Source organism: Erpetoichthys calabaricus, chromosome 1 (genome assembly GCF_900747795.2).
Source record: "Erpetoichthys calabaricus chromosome 1, fErpCal1.3, whole genome shotgun sequence".
Taxonomy (NCBI): domain Eukaryota; kingdom Metazoa; phylum Chordata; class Cladistia; order Polypteriformes; family Polypteridae; genus Erpetoichthys; species Erpetoichthys calabaricus.
In genome coordinates this window covers 131380738-131405785 of record NC_041394.2, presented here as the reverse complement: position 1 = coordinate 131405785, position 25048 = coordinate 131380738, and the positions used below count along the sequence as shown (strand labels likewise).

The window sequence follows — 25048 nt, the reverse complement described above, 5'->3', positions numbered from 1 at the left end:
ACGCCTGTATTACCATCAGAGAAAATTAAAGGTATATTATGGACGTACAACCCAGCGGACGTACAAGACGGTATCCTTCAATAAGGGCGCGCACAAAAAGGCGAGCCTCAAAAGGACGACCTCAGGTCGCAGCGAATAAAGGCGCGCGTAAATAAAGATCTGCACCTTTGTTGCTCTTCACATATTCCAGAGCCATTTGAACTAAATTATCTACGAACGCCTTTATTCGCCGCGCTCAATTGAGGTCGCACTTTTGAAGCTCTCCTTTTTGTGCGCGCCCTTATTGAATAGAGCCATACAAGACAGTATTACTGTCACTAGAAAATTAACTACTACTAATGTTTATGCACTACTGTTCTAGTGCCCGTTATTGTAACGGGCTAAATGGCTAGTTTATAATATTTAATAAAATGTAGCAAATGCTTACAGAGTGATTTCATATAGTCCTGAACACATCTTTACTGAATTCAAAGTAGATGTCTATTTTTGGGGAAACTGGTGGTGGATTGCCATCACTGACTATACAGAAAAAGTAGAAAACATGTTTTTAACTGAAAGTTTCTACATTCTTAATTCTTTAATTTTAGGTGGTTTATATTTTTAATATAACATTACAAAGCATAACATAACACAACCTAGTATTACATTACATTTAAGGACAAGTTCAACATTATTTTCAAACCCATTTAATTGTGTTCAGTGCCACAGGGGTCTGTTTGTGTTATAGCTTACATTCAGTTAAATGAAACAGTAAATAAACAGAATGCTGTAACGAAGTATAATCCGTCTCTAAGAGTTCACATCCTTACATCTGGACCCATCTTTAAATATGGATTTTTGCTCTTACTAGCATAACAATAGGATATCCTCTGATGTTCACCATTCTGCATGGTGTATTTTATATGGGAAACCTCTCATTAAATTTTATTCTTTTACTGGACACAGTACCTATTGAAGACAGGTATCAGTAACTATAATTAATTAATGTCTTTATTAGCGGTTCTTGAGTCTGCATAACCTGTGTTGTGTCTAATGTTTTTTCAACTGTATTTTTGCTTTTTATAATCAAAGACTCTTCTGTTTATTTTCAATGTCATTCAGAGCTCCCACACTAAATGCTTTTGGCCTAAGACCTTTGATATGAAGAGGCTACAGATCCAGGACATCCAGTTATCACCAACACAAGTTGTCACTACTATCAGATATTCAGAGAGTCATCCTGAAGAAGCACTTTTTCCCATGGCTCATTCAGAACAGTTTCCCAAAAGGTTAGAATGTGGACAAGTCCCTGAGAGCTTCTGCAGGCAATTAACACAGAGAGGGTTTGGAAGCTTCACAAAATCCCAAGGGTATTCTTCAAAAAACGATCTCACAAGAGTTAATTCAAGCCAGATAAGTTTGCATTCATCTTTCTTTTGTGGTTTCCAGGAAATTAAATTTCAGCAAATGTTTTCATCAGCTGACCTAAGTATAAAATTTCCAGGAAGAATGCCAAATGAATTAGTCAAAGAACAACAGCCAACACCAACAGGTGGGCTTTTTGGTTCCACTGCTGAGGAAAACCTTATTGACAAGAAAGCAAGGAGGAAGAGATTTCTAGATTACCTAATGCCCCGAAGCAGACGGATAAGCACAGGTTCTCCATTTGTCTTAGGCATGGCTTTTGCCAAACCCCTTCTGAAATGGCGTCTAATGGCAGAAGGGCACAGCTCTTATCTCTCATCTGATGACCAAAGGCTCACTTTTAAACAAGCTTTTCGGCGTTGGAGTGAAGTGGCACCAATTGACTTCGAGGAGGACCTCACTTCTGACATGATGGAGATAGATATCAAATTAGGCTTTGGGACAGGTGACTAATTTCATTATTGTGCTACTTCTGATATATTGTACAATCTACCATTTGACAAATGCATTGACATCTTTTTTCTTTGTGAAAAGGCAGGCATTTTGGATGTCCACAGCCGTTTGATGGAAATGGACAGGAGCTAGCCCACACTGTAGAGCCTGGTGAAATCCATTTTGATGATGATGACCTCTTCAGCACCTCCAGCTCAGATCATGGAATCAGCCTGCTTAAGGTATTCATTTATTACTTTAAAAAAAATTGAGAATAGACTTTATTTAGCTTTTGTAATTTGATGCAGCGCTCAGCTTTGATTTACTTTCTATACTACTCCCAAAGCATTTTTGAGTATTTTGGAAACTGCTAAGAATTCACCAAACTTGCACACAGAAAAGTCTCCAGTCAGGAACCAAACCAATACCTAAACATAAACTAAGGAGGTGTTCATTCACACTGACCATGGATGTACTTTGTGGCCTCCGTCTGTTAATTGTTCAATTAAGGATTTCTTGAAATGGTACCTATCCTATCAGCATTGGGCTCAAGAATGAAATGAAGCCTGAGCCTGCAGAGGGCATAATTTAAAGCGACCTATTAAAATAACATGCATAACTTTGGGACTTGGGTATCCATAACTCTTTGAAATCATACTTTTATAGGGACGTTATTGTCATGTGTACAGAACACAATGAAATTCTTACTTGCATGAGCTAAGCAACATGCAAGCATCCCGCCACTCTTAGGTATCATGACTAGTGAGTATAATAACTTTACGTTGAAACGTCTGTCTTCCTTACCTAAGAAATCTTAGAACAAAAATTAGGATTATAGAAGAGAATTCCAAAATACCTTCAGTTAGAAGAATCACTTTCCACTTTCATGTAACCAAACAAGGACATGCTGTCCGCTGTATTTGTGGGTATCTGCTTGTGTGTACATTCATAGCATCTCCAGGGTTACCTCTTGCCTTGTTCCTCTGTTTTCACAGTGGAAAAAACAGATATAAAAATATATGGATATATGCCTGTTAACTTATGAAACATTAAAATGACAGAGTGCAGAATGAATTTAAAATGCATTTAAATATTTCTTTGAATAAAGCTGTTTTTGCCACTTTTTGTCTGGTCAACTGTTTTTTTTTGGCATTCTGACATCCCTTCTTTGAATATCAGCTACAATATGAACTTTGTCACCCCTCACTCTGGAATTTCAAATTATCGGCAATGCATATATATTGGAAAATATATGAATCGGGTCAGGGATCACGTAATATGTCTTACACGTGCAAGTTGTTAACACCCTTGAAACTAATAAAGATGTCCAATTTGTGCAGGAGCTGGCCAGAGCTGAGCTCTAGCATCAGCAAGGAGCAAGGAGGATGGTTTTATGTGATGGATACTTTACCACCAAAATAGGGGTGGCATGGAGGTACAGTATTGAGTGCTGTTTCCTCACTTCGCCATACTTCTTGATTTGAACCCCAACCTAATAGCTGTCTTTGTGGAGAGTGCATTCCCTTATCTTGTGTATGTGGTTTATGTTTTCTCCGGGTATGTAAGGTTTTCTCCTACCACCCAAAGACATGCTGTTAGATTGATTGTAACCTCTACATTAGGCTTATACAAATTAATCTTCACTGTGGTAAACTGTCTCTACATCCAATGGTGTTGCAAAAGACTTCTACCAAATAGCATATATGTAGTGATTTGGAAATGTAAGGAGAGACACACAGATGCCTTTTAAAAACAATGAGGCAGCTGACTTGAGTCACAAATAATTCCGCTCTTTGCTCCTTCTACCTACAGATTTTCCACTATTCATACAGCAGCACCACATTGTCAAATTGGTTTTAAAGTAATTTATGTTTGGGTTTGGATATACTGTTCCTTTTCTTTTATTCCTGCTATTGAAAATATCACTTTACAGTGGATGTTTGCATGATGACAGAGGATCCAGTCAGACTTTAAAAAGATATATAAGTACATATGGTTATTTGAAAACAGTAACAGGAGAAAGGAACATGTCTCATTGTAACCCACTTTGTTTCAATATGTCTTCAACACTGTGTGTTCAGAGTCCAGAAGATCCAGGAGATGTGTTGTGGAAGGAGCCAGAAGGTATCAAAGTGGCAGATTAGATATGTGCTAGTGACCAAATGGATTACAGCTTATTGAATTCTGTGGAGGAATATTTCCACATGAGTTCTGATATCATCAGAAAAAAGCTGGGAGTGCGTTCTGAAGGATTGGGAACCAGTAAGAACATACTGTGATTGTTTGTAGAGGTTGTTCACTCAATCAATATTGCTTTTTTTTCCTAAACTTTACAGTTTAACAAGTTGTTGTCATTAGACATCATTATTCAAAATGTTACTGAAGCTTTAATTGGACTTTGGTTTTATTTTCTGTAGTGCCATTGTTACAGGTTTTATTTGTTGTTGTTTATTATCTCAGTTTGCAGCCCATTCAAATATAACAATTACAAGAATTTTTTGATTCATAAAGCTTTTAACATTTACTTTCCTGTTGACAGGTTTGTTTTAAAAATCCACTTCAAAGATAATAGACATTCATTGTGGTTCGTTTAGGTTGCAGTACATGAAATCGGTCACGTGCTGGGACTCCCTCACCTGCTTCGGCCTGGTTCAGTGATGCACCCTTTCTACCTCCATGTAGGTGATTCTGTGGAGCTTTCATTGCATGACAGAAGGGCCATTCAGCAACTCTATGGTGAGAAAACCCTTGCTTTCAAACTGTCACAAGAATACTATTATAATGGATGCTAAATGTTAATATTTAATCTGTTATATGGTATGTGTTTTGTAGTTTTAGAGAATAAAGAACACTACAGGGTACCCTATTAAAAATATAGGTGCCTGAGTGGTCCTTCAGAGCAATGCTATAGGGGAACCATTTTTGTTTGCCAAAAGACTCTTCCACATGAAGGTTCCAGAAAGTACCTTTGTTTATTTAGATCCATACCAGACTCTTTAAAAATGAATAATCATATAAATAAATGGTAACAGAACTAAGAAATACCTAGGGGTCATGATTTTAAAAGGACTCCTGCTGCAAATAATAACACAGTTTATTAACACTAAGTCCGTTAGTGTTTCACTAGATTTCCTACCAAACATTCAAGATTTCAGTTTTTTCTACATATTACGAAGTTTTTCAAAGCACAAAGAACTAACTTCATATGCAAAAAACCTGTCCCAGAATGAAATGGTGCTTGGTCAAGCAATGGCTCTATGAGGAATCACACTATCCAGAGCATAGGATGAGCATGATAGTGGGGCGTTGTATAAGTGTAGGTATTCCTTTCAATGTGTTAACATTAATGGCCTAGTGTAACATAACATTTTTAAATATGTTTATTTCCATTCAGGTTTGTAGGGGCCACAGCCTTTCGTGGCAACAGTGGGCTAAAGGAAGTTAACAGTTCTGAACAGTCCTTGACAAGGCCTACTTATGCACACACCCACATTCACAGTCTTATGGAATTAACTTTGAATAGTCGTTTGGGAGATACGTCTTCCTGTGTGTCTTGTCTGTGCCTTAAAAGTTGAATATGACACAGAGAATAAGCCACTATCTCAGTCTGCGAAAAACATTAGAATGCTATGATGCGTATCTTGTTTGTGTGATAAGAGACACTTGAGAAAGGCACTACTCAGAGTTATACTTGGCCTTGATAGCTGAAGCAGATAAAGGAAAAGACTTTTACTGTGTATCATTGATGCCTTTCCCCATAGAAAGCAGTGGTTGTTTTGAGCTGGAATGCCTTCTGTATGGTTTGCATATTTTTTTAGGGTCCAAATTGATTTTCTGTAAAACACATTACATTATATTATGAATCCTTGTGTGTATTGATTTCTTGATATTTATGTCAATTAATGCTGATAAGACTAACAACATGCAAAAAAATAATAATTTTGTTAAGAAGATATTTAATCTTGTAGTAACAATATCAGATACCTTTTTAGGTACTGTATTCCAAATATAGGTTCCAATAGTTCATATACTGTACTAAGCACTGAATTTATTTCAACATTGATAATAAATATATGGGATACCCAAATCTAAAAACATATTTTACTTACTTTGTTTGGTGGTAATGTTTTTTGGTTGTACTGCATGTTATTTTAATTTTAAAGTGTTAAAAGGATCAGAAACTGACATCAAAATGTTGGTGCAACAGCTAGGTCTCTCTGTTCTTGTGTTATTAAAGGCAAAGTTAAAACAACAAGAAAAAAGTTGCTCACACTCGTCATGATGACTCGTCAAGTGTTGTTGTTGCATAAATGACACTTTCCTCCTGTGCCAAGATCTGACATCTCTCATCTTTCTGGTAGTGTTTCTTCCAAACTGAGGAGAGAAGCAGAGACTGCATCACTGATTGTCCAGAATACTCCCTCCCTCCAAAGTCCCTTAAAACTGATCCCCAAAATAAATTCAGCCATTGCTTTCTTTTAAGTTGTACTGATATGTGTATGGGAATATATGATAAGTACAAATGGGTTGCATTATAAACCAGATTGTGTGAGACAGGACAGAATGAAATACTATGGGGCTTCTTTATACCTACAGCAATACACTTTTATAATGCCTCACGGTGACTGCTCTCTTATCTTTAGTCTTCAGCCAAGTCAGAAGCAGACTGTGGACAGGTAATGAAAACTACTAGACATAGATAGTAAAACAAGGGAAAGTGCCCTCAGTTTTTCTTCACAGCAAAAATAATTGCCAAATTACATTATGCCAAAATGTTAATTATACTTATTTCTAATGACACACAAGGAAGGGATAAAAAAGAGATAATATATTGTGAGGTTTCTGAACCCCAACGGGACGACACGCCAAAGCGTGACTGCTTGCCTGTCGCCGAAGGCAACCGCTGGTTCGCAGCACAGCAGCATACCGCCATGGAAACAACTATAAGCTGATCGAGATCGCGCTATAAGCGCCTCTTGCTGATGGGTGATGCAAGGAACATTATAAATGCAGGGAACATTATAACTTGGCCACTGACCTGGCCCCGACTCTGCCTGTTTGCTCTGTCTGTGTTTAGTAGAGTGGTAGATCCCGCTGCAATAAATAACCCTGCTGTTCCTGTTTCAAGTTGAATAAAGCTGGTTTTGCTAAAGTTGTGAGACTCAGCTTTGTGTTTTGGGTGCAAGACTGGGACTCACACGTCACAATATTATATCAGGAGAACAGAGAAACCAAAGTAATGCTTACAGCTTGTGGAAGAAATAATCTTCATTCACTCTTTTCTTATAAGTAGGAACAGAGCTTTCCTGAAAAAATTGGTAATGAGGAGAGGAAGATATTAAAAATAGCCCAGCTCCCCCCAGAGTAATCCTGTTATCAGTTTTAATAGCCATTGTATACATCCATCCATCCTTCCATTAATGTTTTAAACTTGCTTTATCCTAAGCAGGGTTGTAAAAAAGCTGAAGGCCATCACTGCAAACATAGGGTGAAAGGCAGGAGTAATCCCTGAAAAGGACACCAGTCTTGTTGCAGCTTGAACACACAGATGCACACATATCAGCGGGCCAATTTAGTATTGCCAATCCACCTAACCTGCATATGTTTGGACTGTGGGACAAAGCAGGCACATCGGGAAGAAACCTATGCGGATATGGGGAATATATGCAAACTTTATGCAGGAAGCATGCAGGATGTGAGCACCATCATTGTGTATATTGAAATTTGCAAATTAAACACCATAAGCTGTAAAATTACAAACTGTTTACTTATTTAAGTATATAGTAATATTTGGTATTACAGCTAACGCCTCTTGGAAAATCTGATACTAACAAACAGAACAGAAATATACTGGAAGCAAGAATATAAAACAACAAGAGTATTAATTTCTATAACACATCTTCATGCACAGGAATATAGCTCAAAGTGCTTTATATGAAGTCAAAGAAATAGTTACTAGAAAAGGAAAACATATTAAAATTAGATAATAATAATGGATAAATTAATCAATACACACTTACATAAAATAAATATATAATTTATAGACAAGTAGTATCCTTACATGTAGAATAGTTTTTTAAGTCTCTAAAGCCTGATGATAAGGTCAAATAGCAGGGGAAGATAGAAAAAAAAACACTACATAAACTGAAGAAAATAAAATCTACAGGAGTTTCAAGGCCAAAACACTGTCCAGCCTCCATTGGACATTCTACCTAATGAAATGTTCTTAAGCAGTTCCGTATTGTTTTTGTAGGCTTTGTCCTAGATGATTTGATGCAGTTGGAGTATCCACTTTCATTTGAACATCGTAACTGGCTGCACAGAACTTTGCACCACCACAGAAAAACTGAAAAGGAAAGCTGAAAAAAGTAGAGATTAATAGTGATTGCAAATTCATTGAAGACTATGAAAAAATTAATGCATTCGTAGTCAATTAGGTGTGGAATATACAGTAAAATGTTGCTATTTAAAAAAACAAATTTAAAAAGTGGGTTTTAGGAGTTGGGCGGCACGGTGGCGCAGTGGGTAGCGCTGCTGCCTCGCAGTTGGGGGATCTGGGGACCTGGGTTCGATTCCCGGGTCCTCCCTGCGTGGAGTTTGCATGTTCTCCCCGTGTCTGCGTGGGTTTCCTCCGGGCGCTCCGGTTTCCTCCCACATTCCAAAGACATGCAGGTTAGGTGGATTGGTGATTCTAAATTGACCCTAGTGTGTGCTTGGTGTGTGGGTGTGTTTGTGTGTGTCCTGCGGTGGGTTGGCACCCTGCCCAGGATTGTTTCCTGCCTTGTGCCCTGTGTTGGCTGGGATTGGCTCCAGCAGACCCCCGTGACCCTGTGTTCGGATTCAGCGGGTTGGAAAATGGATGGATGGATGGTTTTAGGAGTTTGGGGAAATGTTCTATGGTGTTGGCCAGGCGTATTCAAATACTAATTTTAATTGCTGGAAAACTGCTTTTTCTAGAATTTTACTTAGAAAAGACTGGTTAGAAATAAAGCATTATTAAAATAAATGCCTGTATGAAACACAGTCTTCTTTCCAAGGTCTTCTTTTATTTGCTGTGTTCAAGCCTTGATATGACACCCAGAAAACCAGTGACAATTAACCTTCACAAAACACTTTACAGATCTTCTTATATAATACACTACCGTGGCTGTCCATTACGTCTGTCCAGGATTTTAAATCACCTGCAACTCTCAAACCTTTTGACCTATTGACCTGAAATTTGGTACACATATACTACGTTACGTCTACTATCCGCTTTCGTGGTGATGATTGACCTCCAAGGTTATTCCACTTTTTATTTTTATTTTATTGTAGAATCAACTCTCGGCAGCCATGCGATGCATGCATATGGGCACCATTCTCATCCCTACCACCTTCGCCGTCACTTCCCCTACCTCTTCATATCTTAAATCATTCTCAAATTGCTTTACAATATATTTATAAAAAGACCATTAAAAACTAAAGTATAGTTATTTATTTAACAGTACATAATGGTTAGCTTAATGATTACATATGTTAAAATGGCCAAGGAGAACATAAGAATAAAAACTCCAGTTGAGAAAATAAGCTTCCAAGGCCAAAAGACTGCCCAGATACCCCTGGGATATTCAACAGTTCATGCATGTGTCACCATTAACAAATTGCTTTAGTAAAAGCCTCTTCATCTGGCTAGCATCTCAGGTGCTACTGAGTACTGGAAAAAAAAAGAAAACACACAAAAATAGTGATTAACGTATAAAAAAAATAGTATTGAACTGCATTGAAGAAAAGAACCAGTTTGCTTTTATGCTCAGTATGAAGTAATGCTAGTGATGCTAGTAATTTCTTAAGTGATCAAGAAAGCTAGACTAAAAAGGTGAGATTTTATAACAGTTCAACTGTACTGGCTCAGCATATCTCTAATGGAAAAGTTTTTTGCTGCCAAGAAACAGAAAGCCGCTTCACCATTTCTATTATGTGTGACTCCTAGAATACTGAGTCAAACCAGTGATAGTGGATCTAAGATTGTAGGGATACAAGCACTGCAAAACATAAGAAGGTGCTGGATTGTTTAGAGCCTAATATACTATTAAAAGTATTTTAAAGTCAATCTATCTGTGGCTATTTGCTTGAAAAATCAATCCTAAAAGACACGATATGAGATATGCTAAGACTTTCTAATTTTGGTTAACATTCCTGCTGTTTTATTTTGGACTAGACTAATTGCAGCGGACTTTTATTTGGTGATGCTGATAGAAGTGCATTGTAAAAATCAAAAGCAGGTATTTAATTTTCAGGATCTTTCAGTGATATAAAATATCTAACTCTAAGAATGCAGTCTTAGTAACATGCGTAATGTGTAATTTGAAGTTTAGCGCTAAATCTAAAATATGCAGATTCTTTACTTCCAATCTTATTTATAAAGTCAAATGGCCTATATTTATAAGGTCCTTGCTTTTTTGTTTGCTGCCAATATTTAAAATTTCAGTTTTTTCCTTACTCATCCATTTGATGATGCTGGTGAGACACAGGGTAATAAGATTTAGAACCCTGGATTCATCTGGTGATATCGACAAATAAATCTGTGTGTGTTGTCTGTATAGCTGTGATAATTCACTTTAAGTTTTGAAATGATCAGATCTATTGGAAGCATGTAAATTGAGAATAATGAAGTGCACACTCTAAATTAACCACATCCAGATTTGTTTTCCGACTTGCACCTAATGCTACTGGGTTAGACTGTGTCTTTCTGCATCTCTGAACTGGATGAACAAGTTTGAAAATAAATGTATTATGATCGTCCAAAATAATAACACTATGATAACTAGGATAAATGTTAGGGTGCCTGTCAGTCTGTCCTTGTATACAAACTGAAATGTTGCCCTCTGGTTTCTAGTAAGGCTTATTAACTCTTGAATGGAAGCTCATCTCTCTTGCTCTCCTGGCAAATAGTGATGCTTCCTTCCAGGCGCCTGGGCATTTATGGTCCTGGGGTCAGAAAGGGCGGAGTCAGTTGCCCTCACTTGACACTGTGGAGGCAAAGGATGATGATACAGTTAGCACCAGCGCCCACTTCTGGTCCATGGTGGTATTACACATCTGGGAGGAACTTGGATGGTGACCCTCTGATGCACATGACAGTTTATATCTTAAAAATTAAAAGGTTTTCTACCATTTATCACAATATGCAATATCTTGAGAAACAGAGTATTTAAATTAACCATATTTTATAATTACTATGAAATGAAAAGGCAAAGTGTGTTATTCCTCCCAAAGCTCTGAGCTATGAAGTGGATGGATGCAACTAGACAGTAGCTGCTTCAACAGCAAAAATGCATTGAGAGCCCAAATGGTGGGGCAGCATCCCAAGAGTCATAACAAAAAATATGTTGCATGTTCTTTTGTAGTTTTACATTTAAAGCAAGTAAGCATTTGTAAGATAAACTGCATGCTAACTGCTAACTTGCTAAAGACAAGGAAATTAAATTTTATTCCACTTTTTTTTAAAGGGGTGTGTGAGGGACCCTTTGACACCATTTTTGATTGGGTCTGGAAGGAAAGAAACCAGCATGGGGAGCTGGTGTCTCGATTTAATACCTACTTCTTCAGGAAGAGCTGGTACTGGATGTATGAAAACCGTAATAACCGCACACGCTATGGGGATCCTCACCGTGTGAGCTCTGGTTGGAGAGGCATTCCTTCTGAGGGCATTGATGCCTTTGTTCATGTGTGGACCCACTACGAGGATACAAAGTATTTTTTTAAAGGTATGGAAAGCTACAGTTTCTTGCTTTTGATGCACATGTAAAAAACTAACAAGGTTTGAAGCAATATCTACAGCCTCCAAAACAAATCTAAATAGTAAACTTAAAATACACAGGTTCTACAACCAGGGAGAAACGGAAAAGGTAGAAGCTGAGGAGGGTCTATTTTTCATGTTATACAAGGGCTATAGAAGGGTTCAAGCGGAAGAAAAAAACTGTAAACAGTAACTTGTTGAATATATGATTGAAAAACTACATCTTACTATAATGATAGTATTCTGCAAACTGATATTTAATATTATAAACATTAAGTACTATATTATCCTAGGTATGTCTGCTATAATATCCTCTTTTGCATTATTTCATCACACAGCACATTATTCTTTTTTATATCAGATACATGGCTAATAATACAGCCAGTTTATAAACACACTGCTCACAAGAAAAGGAACCTCAACAAATTTTGGATCAGCCTATGTCCTGCCTTATGTTTAAAACATCTTTATTCTTCATGATATGCTCCAAGGAAGATTCAAGCTTAGATTACCTTATCAATAGTCTCAATAGTCAAAATTCTCCAAAGCATTTACATACTACACTCTCCTGTGACCTTGTTCAACTAATATTTTCCTGGAAGTTTTTCGTATGGTTGGCTTAGATAAAAACTTTCTTTCCAGCACCCCATGATGCTTTTCAAAGCCGTGTACATAACTTTCATGTATGCATACTGTAAGATCACTGTAGATCTGCTTTGGGCATGTGTAATGTCACAACCTGATTGGTGCTCCAGCCTTTACCATTCATGCCTTAAAAAAAACAAAAATGTTTAGTATTTTCATTTGAAGGGTACATTAGCTGGCAATAATGAGAATTTTTTGAGTACTTTCACCAGATAAATAACACTGATCTTTGTGAATGCATAATTATAATGTGCATGCATAATTAGCCATATGCTGCATTAGAATCCAAAATAATTATTAAAGGAGCTGTCCCCCCAAGAAGAAAAATACATGCAATCCTGTAAAATAATAATAATAATAAAAGATTTATTACTGTTTACAAGGCATTTCTAAAAACAAAAAGTGCAAAGCATCTGCACAGATAGGAAAGGAACAAAAAAGATGTTCCAGCTACACCCACAGCCAGTCCGATATCACAGTTTTGTCGCATTACTAATATGTACCACAAGACTGGAACTCTTTGAGCGCAAAGATATTTGTATTTCTTTTTACTTATTGCTAGCCTGTGGCTATTTTCTGTATTTTGTTTAAAGTTATTGTTCTGTGTTTATCTTTTGTTATTTGAAGTACAGTGAAACGGTGATTAGCACTGCTATCTCACAGCTCTAATATAGTTGACAAATGCTTGTCTAGTCTGCAGGGACAACTAAAACACCATTGAACTATTATAATCCACTCAAAACTAGTCCAGCTCCTATTTCACCATTGACTTTAATACATCTTGCAGAGTTCAACAAAACATTTATGTGATCTTACTGACCTCAGAGTGAAGTGAACTCTGCAGAATTTACTCATCATTACTCAACTGTATGTGTGTGTGGCTTTAAGTAAGCATAGATTACATTCAAGTTCCATATGCTGAATCAAATTCAGAGTAAGTGATTACTGTTCAATAAAAAAACAGTCACTCATTTATTCATTTTCTAAACTCAAATACTCAAATAGAAAGTTGCAGTGAGCCAGAGTCAATGCTAACAAGTTTAAGAGCATTGTAGGAGCACACTATGGTTGGAATGCCAGTCAATTCAGAGAGAGAACAAGTTTACATTATCTCTCACACACATGATGATTTAAAGACATAAATCATTCTAAAACATTTGGCTTTGAAATGTTATAGAAAACTGGAATACCCTGAAAAAGAAAAACACATGGACACAGAGAATGTGCAGTCTTCGGGAAGGTGGCATGAATGTTAGGATTCAAACGCAGAAGTCAGGGTCTTTGAAACAGTAGCATGTACCAATGAGGCACTCTAATAAAAGACAAAAAAAATCAAATACAGCATAGAAAATATCATAACAAAAGTCATCCTAGACTCATGACCAAATCAAAACTGAAATCACAAGGTATATCTAAAAAAGTTATGTTCTTTTTTTAACTGAATACCTGAATTTTCCAAACACCTGTACAAGGCATGATAATTTTTAAAACTGACTTATTTCGACAATCTTGAAAGTAGTCCAGCTCACAGTTGAAAAGTCTATTTAAAGGTCTAGCGTGTGGGAATTGTTGTTTGGGCCCCTTTCAGAAGAGCTTGCAATTTTGGAGTTCTCTTGTTTTGTTTCTGACTCCAATAAAAAAAAGTTTAACTTAGCTTTACCTGAATATTGAGTACTAACATTAATATAAATACTACAACAGAAACATTAAGAAAACCAAGAAACACTAATATTTATCCATCCATCCATCCATTTTCCAACCCGCTGAATCTGAACACAGGGCCACGGGCTAATATTTATTTTTTTTATAAAACATTTAGTATCTGAGAATGAATTTATAACACCTTATAAATATTCTTTCAATAGAATATCCATTGCTGCTTAGCCACATTTTGAGACTTCTTAGTTGCTATGCCCTACTATAAATCATGAGACTACCAGATCAAAATGCTGAATTCTCACAATCATCAGTGTACAAGTGGTTTATCCCCAGGAGCATTTAATGTATTTTAGCAAAAAAACAAAAAATAATGGTTAGATTAGAAAAACATAATGTATGAATTTAGAAAAACATACTGTATATGCGAGGTTCACCTGATCAGCATAATTAGACCAACTGCTGGCTTGTACAAATTTCAGCAAGGTGTTGTAAACAAGATGATTTAATTGCATTTTTTCAAAGAAGTTGTTTTCCACACTGTTTACAATCTGAATAAAATGTCATTCTAAATAAATCCATTATACTGTACATTAGATTTTATTATTTGATTTTGTTAAAAATTTGTTACAGGTTTGTTTTTCATTTTGTGGACTTTTTGATTCATGTGCAGGTTTTAAAAGTAGCTAAATCTTATTGTGATAACTTTTTGTAAAAAAAAGTTATATAAAAACATTAAATGTTTTAACATTTATACAACAGTTTTGTTTTTCATTGGGCACTGCAATTTTAGGATTGGTTATGTCCTATTCCATTGCATGTTGCTATTCTTCACAACTGGGGGTTATGACATATGATATCATGAGTTAGAGGGAATATATGTCCGCTCAGTAAATTCCTTGTTATCTGAGTTTGTAGATACAGACCTTGATTATTGTTTTCCTTGTTAAGACCCTGTGGTTTGAAAGTTCTGACTTTGGTTTTTAGAAGTACTTTTAGGCTTGATGATAGATCAGATTAGATTTTTTGTTATCCAGCTTTCTGACATTTGGCAATGTTTCTTGTCCCAATCCTTGTTCATAAAAATCAGTTTCGTTCTGTGGTATCATTTTATAGAGACCTCCACCTCTTTTGTCAAGACATCAAGAAGGTATGATCAAGTTATCAATTAAGATTATTCTTACGACAACTGATCATAAATACACCTTTCTGTGAAACCCACCCAAAACATCTTGTCATTGTCAGCCTAGGTGCTTTCCCTTGGCTACTGTCTATTATGATTGATAGAATTGTTTAGAGCAAAACAGAGATAGAGACGTGGTCTTTCTAAAAGGTTTAAGCATTGAATATTGTATAATCAGTCCTGCGGTGGGTTGGCACCCTGCCCAGGATTGTTTCCTGCCTTGTGCCCTGTGTTGGCTGGGATTGGCTCCAGCAGACCCCCGTGACCCTGTGTTCGGATTCAGTGGGTTGGAAAATGGATGGATGGATATTGTATAATCAACTAGAGGTTAATTTTGCTAAAGATCAAATTGTCTGTCACAAGAACCAACATTTTTACCAGAATTGATAAGAGAAAGACAAAACAAAAATTAAAACTTAAAAAGCATTCAGAGCTTTGTTTTGTTCAGTTTGTGTCATGTAATAAGAGTTTTAAGGTTTAGACACTGTTTAATGAAATAGCAATCTTATCTATCATGGCAGCCATGATGTCATGTCTCACATGGCAGGTACCTCACATAGTGACCAGATACTCAGAATGGCAACACCCATGAAAAGTAAATGCAAATACAATTGTTTGAAGTGATGGCATCAATTAATGATGATATTTTTAGAACCGAAAACATTTCCCAATGTATTCTCATGCATAAAGAAACTTTCCTTTGTGATAAGCGAAGTGCACTTGATACTTTCTGTGCACAACGTTCACTCTTTTAATGATGACCACATCCTTTGACATTACATGCACACAAGTGGCACAACCCCTGCAGGGATGCATGGTGAAATAGCAATCCATTCCAAAATGGCGACACTTGATGACATCACCACCATGCATCTAAATAATGGCAAAAAATAAAACACAAAAGACAACATTAAAAGAATATAAAAATTATCATTTATGGTGACAAATATGTACATTCTTAAACCTGTATAATTTAAAACTGATGTAAATTAATATTAATTTTAAGATAATGCTTAATTATACTGTGTTTGCTAGTAATCTGAAATAGCTGCAAAATTGCGAAACACCAGTCATGTGATGTGAGTTGAGTTTAAAAAAATAACATGTTTGATAACAGCGGCAGAGTTTTACTAAGAATTTTCTTTAAGGAATAGTCATAAAAGTAATCAGAGACATTTATCAGAGTTAGTTTGTAGAAAATGTTCTAATGCATATCAGAAAACCAAACTCACAACAACAAAGGAAAACACAAGACAAAATCAGTAAGATTTTTTCCCTGTTGATTTGGTGTTTAAGTACCATGTCTCTCCTGCATTTGAATGTTGCTGTGTCAATGTCATGTGCTATGCTGGGGTGTGCGTTTGTTGTCTAACAATGTCCTGGAGCCACAACCACAAAATTGTATATGAAAAATATGGAAAAAGATGAAGTATCAAAAAAGTTAGAAACTAACATTAATAGCATATCCAAGCCAAGTGTCAAAAATCAATGCATTCCTGATATTATCAGTTAGATCGCTGCCTTGCAGGCTAGACTAAGTATGTAGTTTATTTTGTTAAAATGCATGTTTTTTTTTTTTTAGGAACACAATACTGGCGCTATAATTGGGAAACAGATGAGTCATATATTGAAGATCCCCTTGGCAATCATTATCCCCGCACAATCTCTCAGGGTTTCCCTGGCATTACAGGTCCAATTGACACAGCCTTCTTTGACAGACATGATCACTGCATTTACTTTTTCAGAGGAGCTTTGGTAAGGATTTTGTAAATACATCTCAAGGTATTCTCTGTTATATTCTATGCTTTATTTATGCATGCAATATTATATCATGTTTCTTGCACCAAAACGTTTTCTGAAAATGTTCACGTGTGAATTTGGGCAGTCATATTTGACAACAGAATCTCATTTACAAAATCAGGCATCACTAGCTGTTTTCATGTCACAAAACGTGACTGAATTTACAGGTTCAACAACAACAAAAGCCATCCATTTTCAAAATTGCCGTATGTAATTTAGATTGTGGGAGGACAGAACAATTACAGTAGTTTGGGCACAAAAGAGTAATCTAGGAGAGATGCCATCCATCAAAATGCTTGTGATGATATTGCACACACCCACAATCAAAGTGTTCAAAAACAATCTGCCATAAAAACATCACTCAATTTTTTAACAGCTCTATCAGAATAGTCAGCCCCAAACTCCTAACTGCAACTTTTCCCCTTTCGTAAGTGTTCAGAGAATACAAAATGACTTTTTCTGCTTCCACCACAGATCTATAGCAGACTTTGTCACTCTACTGACTGTTATGTGCTCTCAGCTGCTCCTTTTACCAAATGTCCTGCTTGCTAAATTGCTCCCACTAGCACATGTCTTTCTTTTTCCCAGAATGTCAGTTGTTTCTGGACTGAACTTCAATGCCCATTCACATGTATGTGCACACACTAAATTAACATGTCTCCTCATATGCATGATTCATCATTGAAACTGGTGTTGGGTGCCACAACGCGCATTTCACATACCAGCTGGAAAACCCAAAGAGCCAGCTTACCTGCTGCCTTTTATCTGGTAACTGAATCCCAGCAAAGAGTACAGCATGAAGCCGCTGTGAGCCATGTATGCACCAACTGCCAGCAGGCTTTCCAAGCAGTAGGCTTACTGACGGAGGCCTAACTGGCTCCCTCCCGAGTGACACTGCCATCATGAATTCCAAACTTTTTTGAAGAAAAAAAAAAAAGATAAACAGATTAAACATTATCCAGTTGACACATCCAATCACACATGCCCAGAATAAAATTAAACATCACTGCATCTAATGTACCACAGAAAATCTCAATGAAATGAATTTAACTGGATACTGGATAAATCTCTATGACGAAGAGTTCAAACAGCAATCAAAACAATAGTATCACAGTGAATCTTCATCACTAAAGGCATCCACGTTACAAACCAGTACAAACTTGATCAAGTGCACAATATTTTATGATGTTGAGGATGTAACCCATATTATATTTAATGCCTTAAAAGAACAGTATGATGCAGTAAGTGATTTATGATGATTTGCTTTGGTTTTTGAGGTAGTCAATCAACAAAAAAAACAGAGGAAAGCTGTCAACCAGTCCCCTTGTCCACCATAACAATATCCCAGATCGCACCGCATGGGTTGCAGAGGATGCTCTGTGAAACTGTGAATTCAAAGACATGTGACCCTATTCTTCAGATCTAGCACCAAGTAACTACCATTTCTTCCCCAGTCTGAAGGAATGACTCTGTGGGATACACTACACCAATGACGAAGGCAACAAGTCAGCTACAGAAGAGTGGTTGCACAACCAAAACAAAATGTTTTATTCTAGTGAAGTGAAAAAGCTTCATGAATTTTATTACATGTGTGTTAGTGTTCATGGAGATTTTGCTGAAAAATAAAGCTTATTTGTCTTCACAGATTTTTACATTTTTAAGAAAAGCTGGAAACTTTTTGATCACTTTTTGCATTAGTCACTTAGTGATCTGTAATTAGACATTAACAAAAGCTTTTTTGTGTTACATAGCAATAAATTACTAATACAGAAACCATAGGAAGCCCCTTTTCTTTGGCAGCTATGAACTTCATGCAACGTGTTTCCCGTGTTCCACCAAATTTTTTTGACAGGCTGCTTCTCAAGTTTTAAATTATAAAATAAAAATATTTTATTTTTAAAGACAGTATAACATTACAAGATTCTGATTTGTATCATCTCTCTTCAATTACCCTTTTCCCATCATGCAATGCCTAAACTCTTTTTTCTTTTTTATGATTTCTGTATGATTTTTATTACTAAATTAAAAGCCAACTCTATTAAGTTATGGTTTCTGCTGTAGTGATTTATTCAGCACCCACATTTTTGAATTACTATGTCACCCAGCCCTATTCATACATTTTTTCATAGTTTATTATTCATAATATCAGTAATACTAAATTAGGGAAAATAAAAGTTTCATTACTGTTTCTTGCAGGTTACTGCTTTCAACATCACTAGTAATAAGAAAGTGGCTGGCTACTCCAAGAGAATAATTGATGTTTTTCCTGCTACACACCCTGAAGACCACCCGATTATGAACCTAGATGCTGCTTATTACTCCTACAGCCATCAAGCACTCTTCTTGTTCAAAGGACTCAACTTCTGGCGAGTGGCTGGGACTCGGGACAGGATGAAAGATCCATCTTTGTCTCATAACGCATTACTCCCACACCATAGGGTTACCGAGCAATGGTTTGACATTTGCGATGTTCATATGAGCATGTTAGCTAAAAAATGAGCAAGATGCTCCTTTGGATTACGCAACAGAGCCATTTCTCTTAGTGGCTTTTGTTAAGTTGTTTGCAGCATCACGTCTGTCCTTTGAGATGTGCTCCATTAGAAGGAGAGATTGATCACCAACAGAGGGGTAGCAGGCACAGTTAGAAGTTGGATTACAGGCTAATCTGAGTGAAAATGGGGAGTCCTCTCCAGCACAGTCTATTGAAGAGGCTCTGTCAAGTCAGTTAGGTTGAATTTAGGTATAAGTTTTAAAGGCTCATGGTGCTGATCAGACCTTTAGAAGGAGAATTTAATTATTTTCAGTCATTTAAAACAACACCTGATTTAAGGGAAGTCTCTTGCCTCCTTCTAGGCATTTAGATCTTAGTTTATCACAATAGAATTTTTCTAATACAATTTAAAATGTACATTGCAATTAATAAACAAGCTATTTAATACAGTAACTGGCATTCAGTATGCATCTTTATTTTAAACTAAAAGAGAATACCTTCTCTGTAGGATAACTTTAAAGAAGACAGTTATAATAGTCTAGGAAAAGTCCATTATTATTTGTAAAAAGAATATGAGTAAAAATCAGCAATATTAAATACATGTTTAAAAAAAATCCTAATACAAGAAATTGTATAACGTGAAATAAAGAACCAAAAAAAAAAACAAGTGGAGTGGTGGCTCTGAGGCTAAGGATCTGTGCTGGTATCCAGAAGGTTGCCAGTTCGAATCCCCGTCACTGCCAAAAGAGATCCTACTCTGCTGGGCCCTTGAGCAAGACTCTTAACCTGTAATTGCTCCAGGGGCGCTGTACAATGGCTGACCCTGCGCTCTAACCCCAAGGGGTATGCAAAAACTAACAAATTCCTAATACAAGAAATTGTGTAAGGTGAAATAAAGAACCAAAAATGTTATACCATACTGAGCGATTAAAATCATCAGGAGGTAGCATGATAATTTCACCTTGAATACATCTTCTTGTGAGGAATTCTGTTCTCCTTTCTTTCTTTCTTTCTTTCTTTCTTTCTTTCTTTCTTTCTTTCTTTCTTTCTTTCATTTGCTCCATTTAAGTTATAATACCAGAATATCAAAACAAACAAATCTGAAATAAATTAGTATCTCTTGTATTTGCAATATTTTAATATTGTTAAGAATCTGTCTATAATTGCCATTTGGAAGTCTAACGTAATTTTCAATTGTTTTGCATATCAGGTGAAATTGCTGTTTTTATACCAAACACAGAAGAGAATGTGTATATTTATTCACATACTTCTTGACTTTGGGTATGAGAAAAGCTTTATGAAGATGTGACTGCTTGTTTTGTAATATGAATGAAGTTTGCATGCATTATTTTAGCATTCGCAGTATTATATTAGCAGGGTATGAATATATGTAATGCGACTTTTATACTGGCATACCAATAGTGAACAGGGACAGCAATAAATACACCACACACATGCAGACGTAAGTCAATTAACCCTTGTAAAGATTGTTTAATTTATTACCACTATTCTTTTCCTGTTTGAAAGGTTATTGTAAGGACAAAAAAAATCTGTGTCTGTATTTACTACAATTAGATTAGATTAGATAAACTTTATTAATCCATGGGGAAATTCAAATGCATACAGCAGCAGAAACATGAAGAAAAAAGAACAATTTAAAAGCTGTACCTTCAAAGAATTGGACTAGCCTGTGCCAACAGTTTTTGTATGTTCCCTCTGTACAGATGTGTATAGTATACTGTAGGCCGCTAAAGCCTGAATATTTCCATTAAAGTGCAGTAATGGTGATGATGAGTTTAGTTAGTCTTTGGAAATACTGTGCATACCAAACATATGTATTTGATTTAGTAGCCAATAATTAAAAGTAATGAGTTAATCAAGCAGTAATTCCATTGCTTAATAAAGTACAGTATGTAGTAGTAATACTGTAGTAAGAGTAGCAGTATCTGTATAGTTACATGTATAGATTACAGTAATATTCTCACTTGTATGCCCAAAAACATGCAACTGGCTGGTGACATGAATGTATTAAACTAAACAGCTTCACTTTATTTAACAGAAAACAAAAAACTGCTTACCTGATTTATTCCTGATGTACCTGATAACCAGGACTGAAATGTCCAAAAGACAGATTTAGTCAAAAACTGACTTTCAAATAAAGGTCTTTCTTTATGGGAAAATCAGTAAGATTCATCTGCAAAAGGCACTGAACAAATACCAAATATACAGTATATATATATATATATATATATATATATATATATATATATATATATATATATATATATATATATATATATATATATATATATATGAATTGTATGACTGTCAAAATTTAAGACAAAAATGGCAAAAAAAGATCTAATGATCCAATCTTTTTTCTTTCTCTAATTAAATTCTCCAAAAGTCAATACTTTTGCTATCACAATTTAAAGGTTGGACATTAGTCTGAATGCACTGCCATCTTTTATAATGATGACATAATGAGTTCATGTTTCAAAATGCTGAAGTGTCACCGTCAATGAACAGGAATATGACTGCAACCATGAATGTTTAACTAAAAAATGTTGGTGCCTCTGAGAAAAATTGACTTCAAAATATTGCTACAATTATGCCATTATATAACAATAAAAACAAAATACAAAAATAACAGGAGGAACATTATGATTACTGACCCAAAATAAATCATGAAACTCTGTAACGCAGTCGTGACACATTGTTAGCAAGTCATATTTTCTCGGCTATTTACAGGTTTGCTGCAAGTCTAGCAAATGTTCAGTTTTTACAGATTATAAGAAGATATAAGAAGCATATGATGACTCCCATTAATGCATATTATAATTTTAGAACTGCTAGTGTAGAAAGATCACTGATTGAGAGCCATAGACTCAAAATTGACCTTTAAGGAAAACACAGGCACCAACTGCAAACTTACTATTTAAGACAGTGGAGTCTTTTCAATGTGATATTGAAATGATCTCTGTGGAACCTGCAAGCTCTCTACATATTGCAGTGGTTTTTCATTCCACACCTTAAATACTGTATGTGAACACTAGTTGAACTTGCAGTTCTAAATTGGCCCAGTTTGAGTGCTTGTAGATATGTGTGGGTGTATGCGGTATGATACACTAGTACCCCATTCACGCCAAGTTCCCATATTGTGACTGATGCATCAGTAACATGCACTGCACATGCGCTAAGCTTAATGGGCTCAATGGCATGTTTGCGTCAAATTTGTTCTAGTATATTATCTAGTTATGTGATGTCAAAAGAAGTCTTGGCCTTAAACAACAATTTACAAATACAAATTCAGCAGTCCATATGAATACATTTTATTAATGAAAGTCCTTTACTAATACATTCCTTTATGGAGGCAGAAATTATAGTCACTCACTCTATTGTATTTTCTCTTTTTAATTCCACCGTATTTAGCCAAGTCAAAGTGGCTTCTTATTGTGATGCTAAGAAAAGTATGTTAGTGCTTGCTCTATTGCCCCACGTAACTTGCGTGCTAGTTTCTGATTTCTGTTTCAAGAGTTTTTCTTTTAAAACTATTCCGTGAAATTTTAGTGGTACATTATTTCAACATTTATTTTTTGTCTCTACTCATTTAAACTCAAACAGTAAATATGTGAGAATTTAAAAAAAAATTTACTAAAATAACTTGTTCTATGAAAAGTAGTATCTTAAAGTTCAAGAAGAGTACTGCTTATAATGGAAGCTGGGGCTTTAATGAACAAGTTAATAAGGTGCCATGCAGCCAACATCACTTTAACTTTTACTTGTGTGAAATTACATCACGTACAATTGCATTTGTCTCTATACTATGGGGCAAAACATTTCACGCATTCATTTTCAGAACGTTTATTTTGACAGAGAGACTGCAATATGGGGTGATACAAATAAAAGGTTGTGTAGTGTTGTGGAAACACGCAAAGCTGTCTGGTCTAGGCGGTAGAGAAAAGCCAAGCAAAATGACACCTTTTATTGGCTAACTAAAAAGATTACAATATGCAAGCTTTCGAGGCAACTCAGGCCCCTTCTTCAGGCAAGATGTAATCTAGGAGGTGTAAGATATATAAGAGGAAAAAGCATTTAAAAAGATTGCAGGCACCAGGAGGTAACATGAGGACTGTCTTGTTTGCAAAATGTATTTAATAAAGAGGGAGTGGACCACATTATTCTTGGCATAAAAAATAACAAGCTAGAGATATGGAAGGGAGCAATTTCAAGCTGCCAAATGAAAGAAAAGCGATGGACTGATCAAAGTTATTATTGATATTTATTCTGGCTGTTAATATGAACATTTTAATCAATAGTAATTAATACAAAACCAATATGATACAGTAATTTAAGCCTGTTTAGTAAAGGTATGCACTGGCATCATATGCAGAGAAATCTGTTGCATTAGAGAAATACAAAGAGCATCATTATGACTTGCCTACAGCGTCCAAGACTATAAGATGCCCAAGTAAAATCTAAGATAGACGTTGGGAGAGGGGAAAGAGCTATGTCACTGGATCATTGTGTGTGTCTTTACTTTTCTTGGTTGCTGTATATCCTTTTGGAAATTATACCTGAACTAGTCATTTAGCCCGTTACAATAATGGGCGCTAGAACAGTAGTGCATAAACATTAGTAGTAACAGTCTATATTAAATGGCAAGGGACTTTGACCTCATTTCTTTTGTTGGTCGTATTTTTCTTTCTTTCAGCCTTTCTTTTGTTGATGTTTACTTGCTGAGCTGACCGTTGTTCGTGGGCTGCCGCCGTGTATTGTGTGTCTTTAATTTTCTGTGACAATAATACTGTCTTGTACGGCTCTATTCAATAAGGGCGCGTAGATAATTTAGTTCAAATGGCTCTGGAATATGTGAAGAGCAACAGGTGCAGATCTTTATTTACGCGCGCCTTTATTCGCTGTGCCCAATTGAGGTCGTCCTTTTGAGGCTCGCCTTTTTGTGCGCGCCCTTATTGAAGGATGCCTTTGCGCGCCCTTATTGAAGGATACCATCTTGTACATCCGCTGGCTTGTACGTTCGTAATATACGTCCGTACGTCCATAATATACCTTTAATTTTCTCTGGCGGTAATACAGGCGTGCGCGTCGGTAATATGCCTTTAATCTCCTCTGACAGTAATACTGGCTTGTATGTGGCTGTAATATGCGTCACTGTATTATGTACCTTTAATTTCCTCTCGCAGTAATACTGGTTTGTATTTCCGTAAAACGCCTCTAACTTTCTCTGACAGTAATATCGCGCATAGCACCGTGCCCTGCGCATGCGCACTTCACCAGAAGACACCCACACACGGACACCTGGATGCACATAGGGATTTTATATATATAGATGCTTTAAAAACTAAGCTGATAATCTGATGGGGCAATTTCTATTGGCAACATTTTTTAATGTACTAGCAGATCTAACTAAATTGTAATAAAGAAAAAAGAAGGCTGGTATTGGTATAATTCTGAAATAAAGCGTGGTACTGTTTAATGTTAATAATAACAACAAGAGTCAAATCCAGTGAAGAGCACAGCACTGGAGGGCAGCTTACTTGCAATGTTTTCTCAGACAGGGCAGAACCAACAATGTATGCAAATATGAAAATAAACAGTAGAATTTCTTCGTGAACACAGAAGAGCCAATAGAATGTGG

At 36.1% G+C, this 25048-nt stretch overlaps 1 protein-coding gene across 1 annotated transcript; it reads left to right on the top strand.

Moving 5' to 3' along the window:
- The first annotated feature begins 1140 nt into the window (after nucleotides 1-1140).
- On the top strand, nucleotides 1141-19618 carry LOC114650229 (matrix metalloproteinase-21-like). Its single transcript, XM_028799771.2, has 6 exons — nucleotides 1141-1849; nucleotides 1939-2078; nucleotides 4431-4572; nucleotides 11325-11582; nucleotides 16681-16853; nucleotides 19095-19618. The coding sequence occupies exons 1-6, from the start codon at nucleotides 1141-1143 to the stop codon at nucleotides 19395-19397; spliced, it is 1725 nt and encodes a 574-aa protein (XP_028655604.1). The 3' UTR covers nucleotides 19398-19618.
- Nucleotides 19619-25048: the final 5430 nt, after the last annotated feature.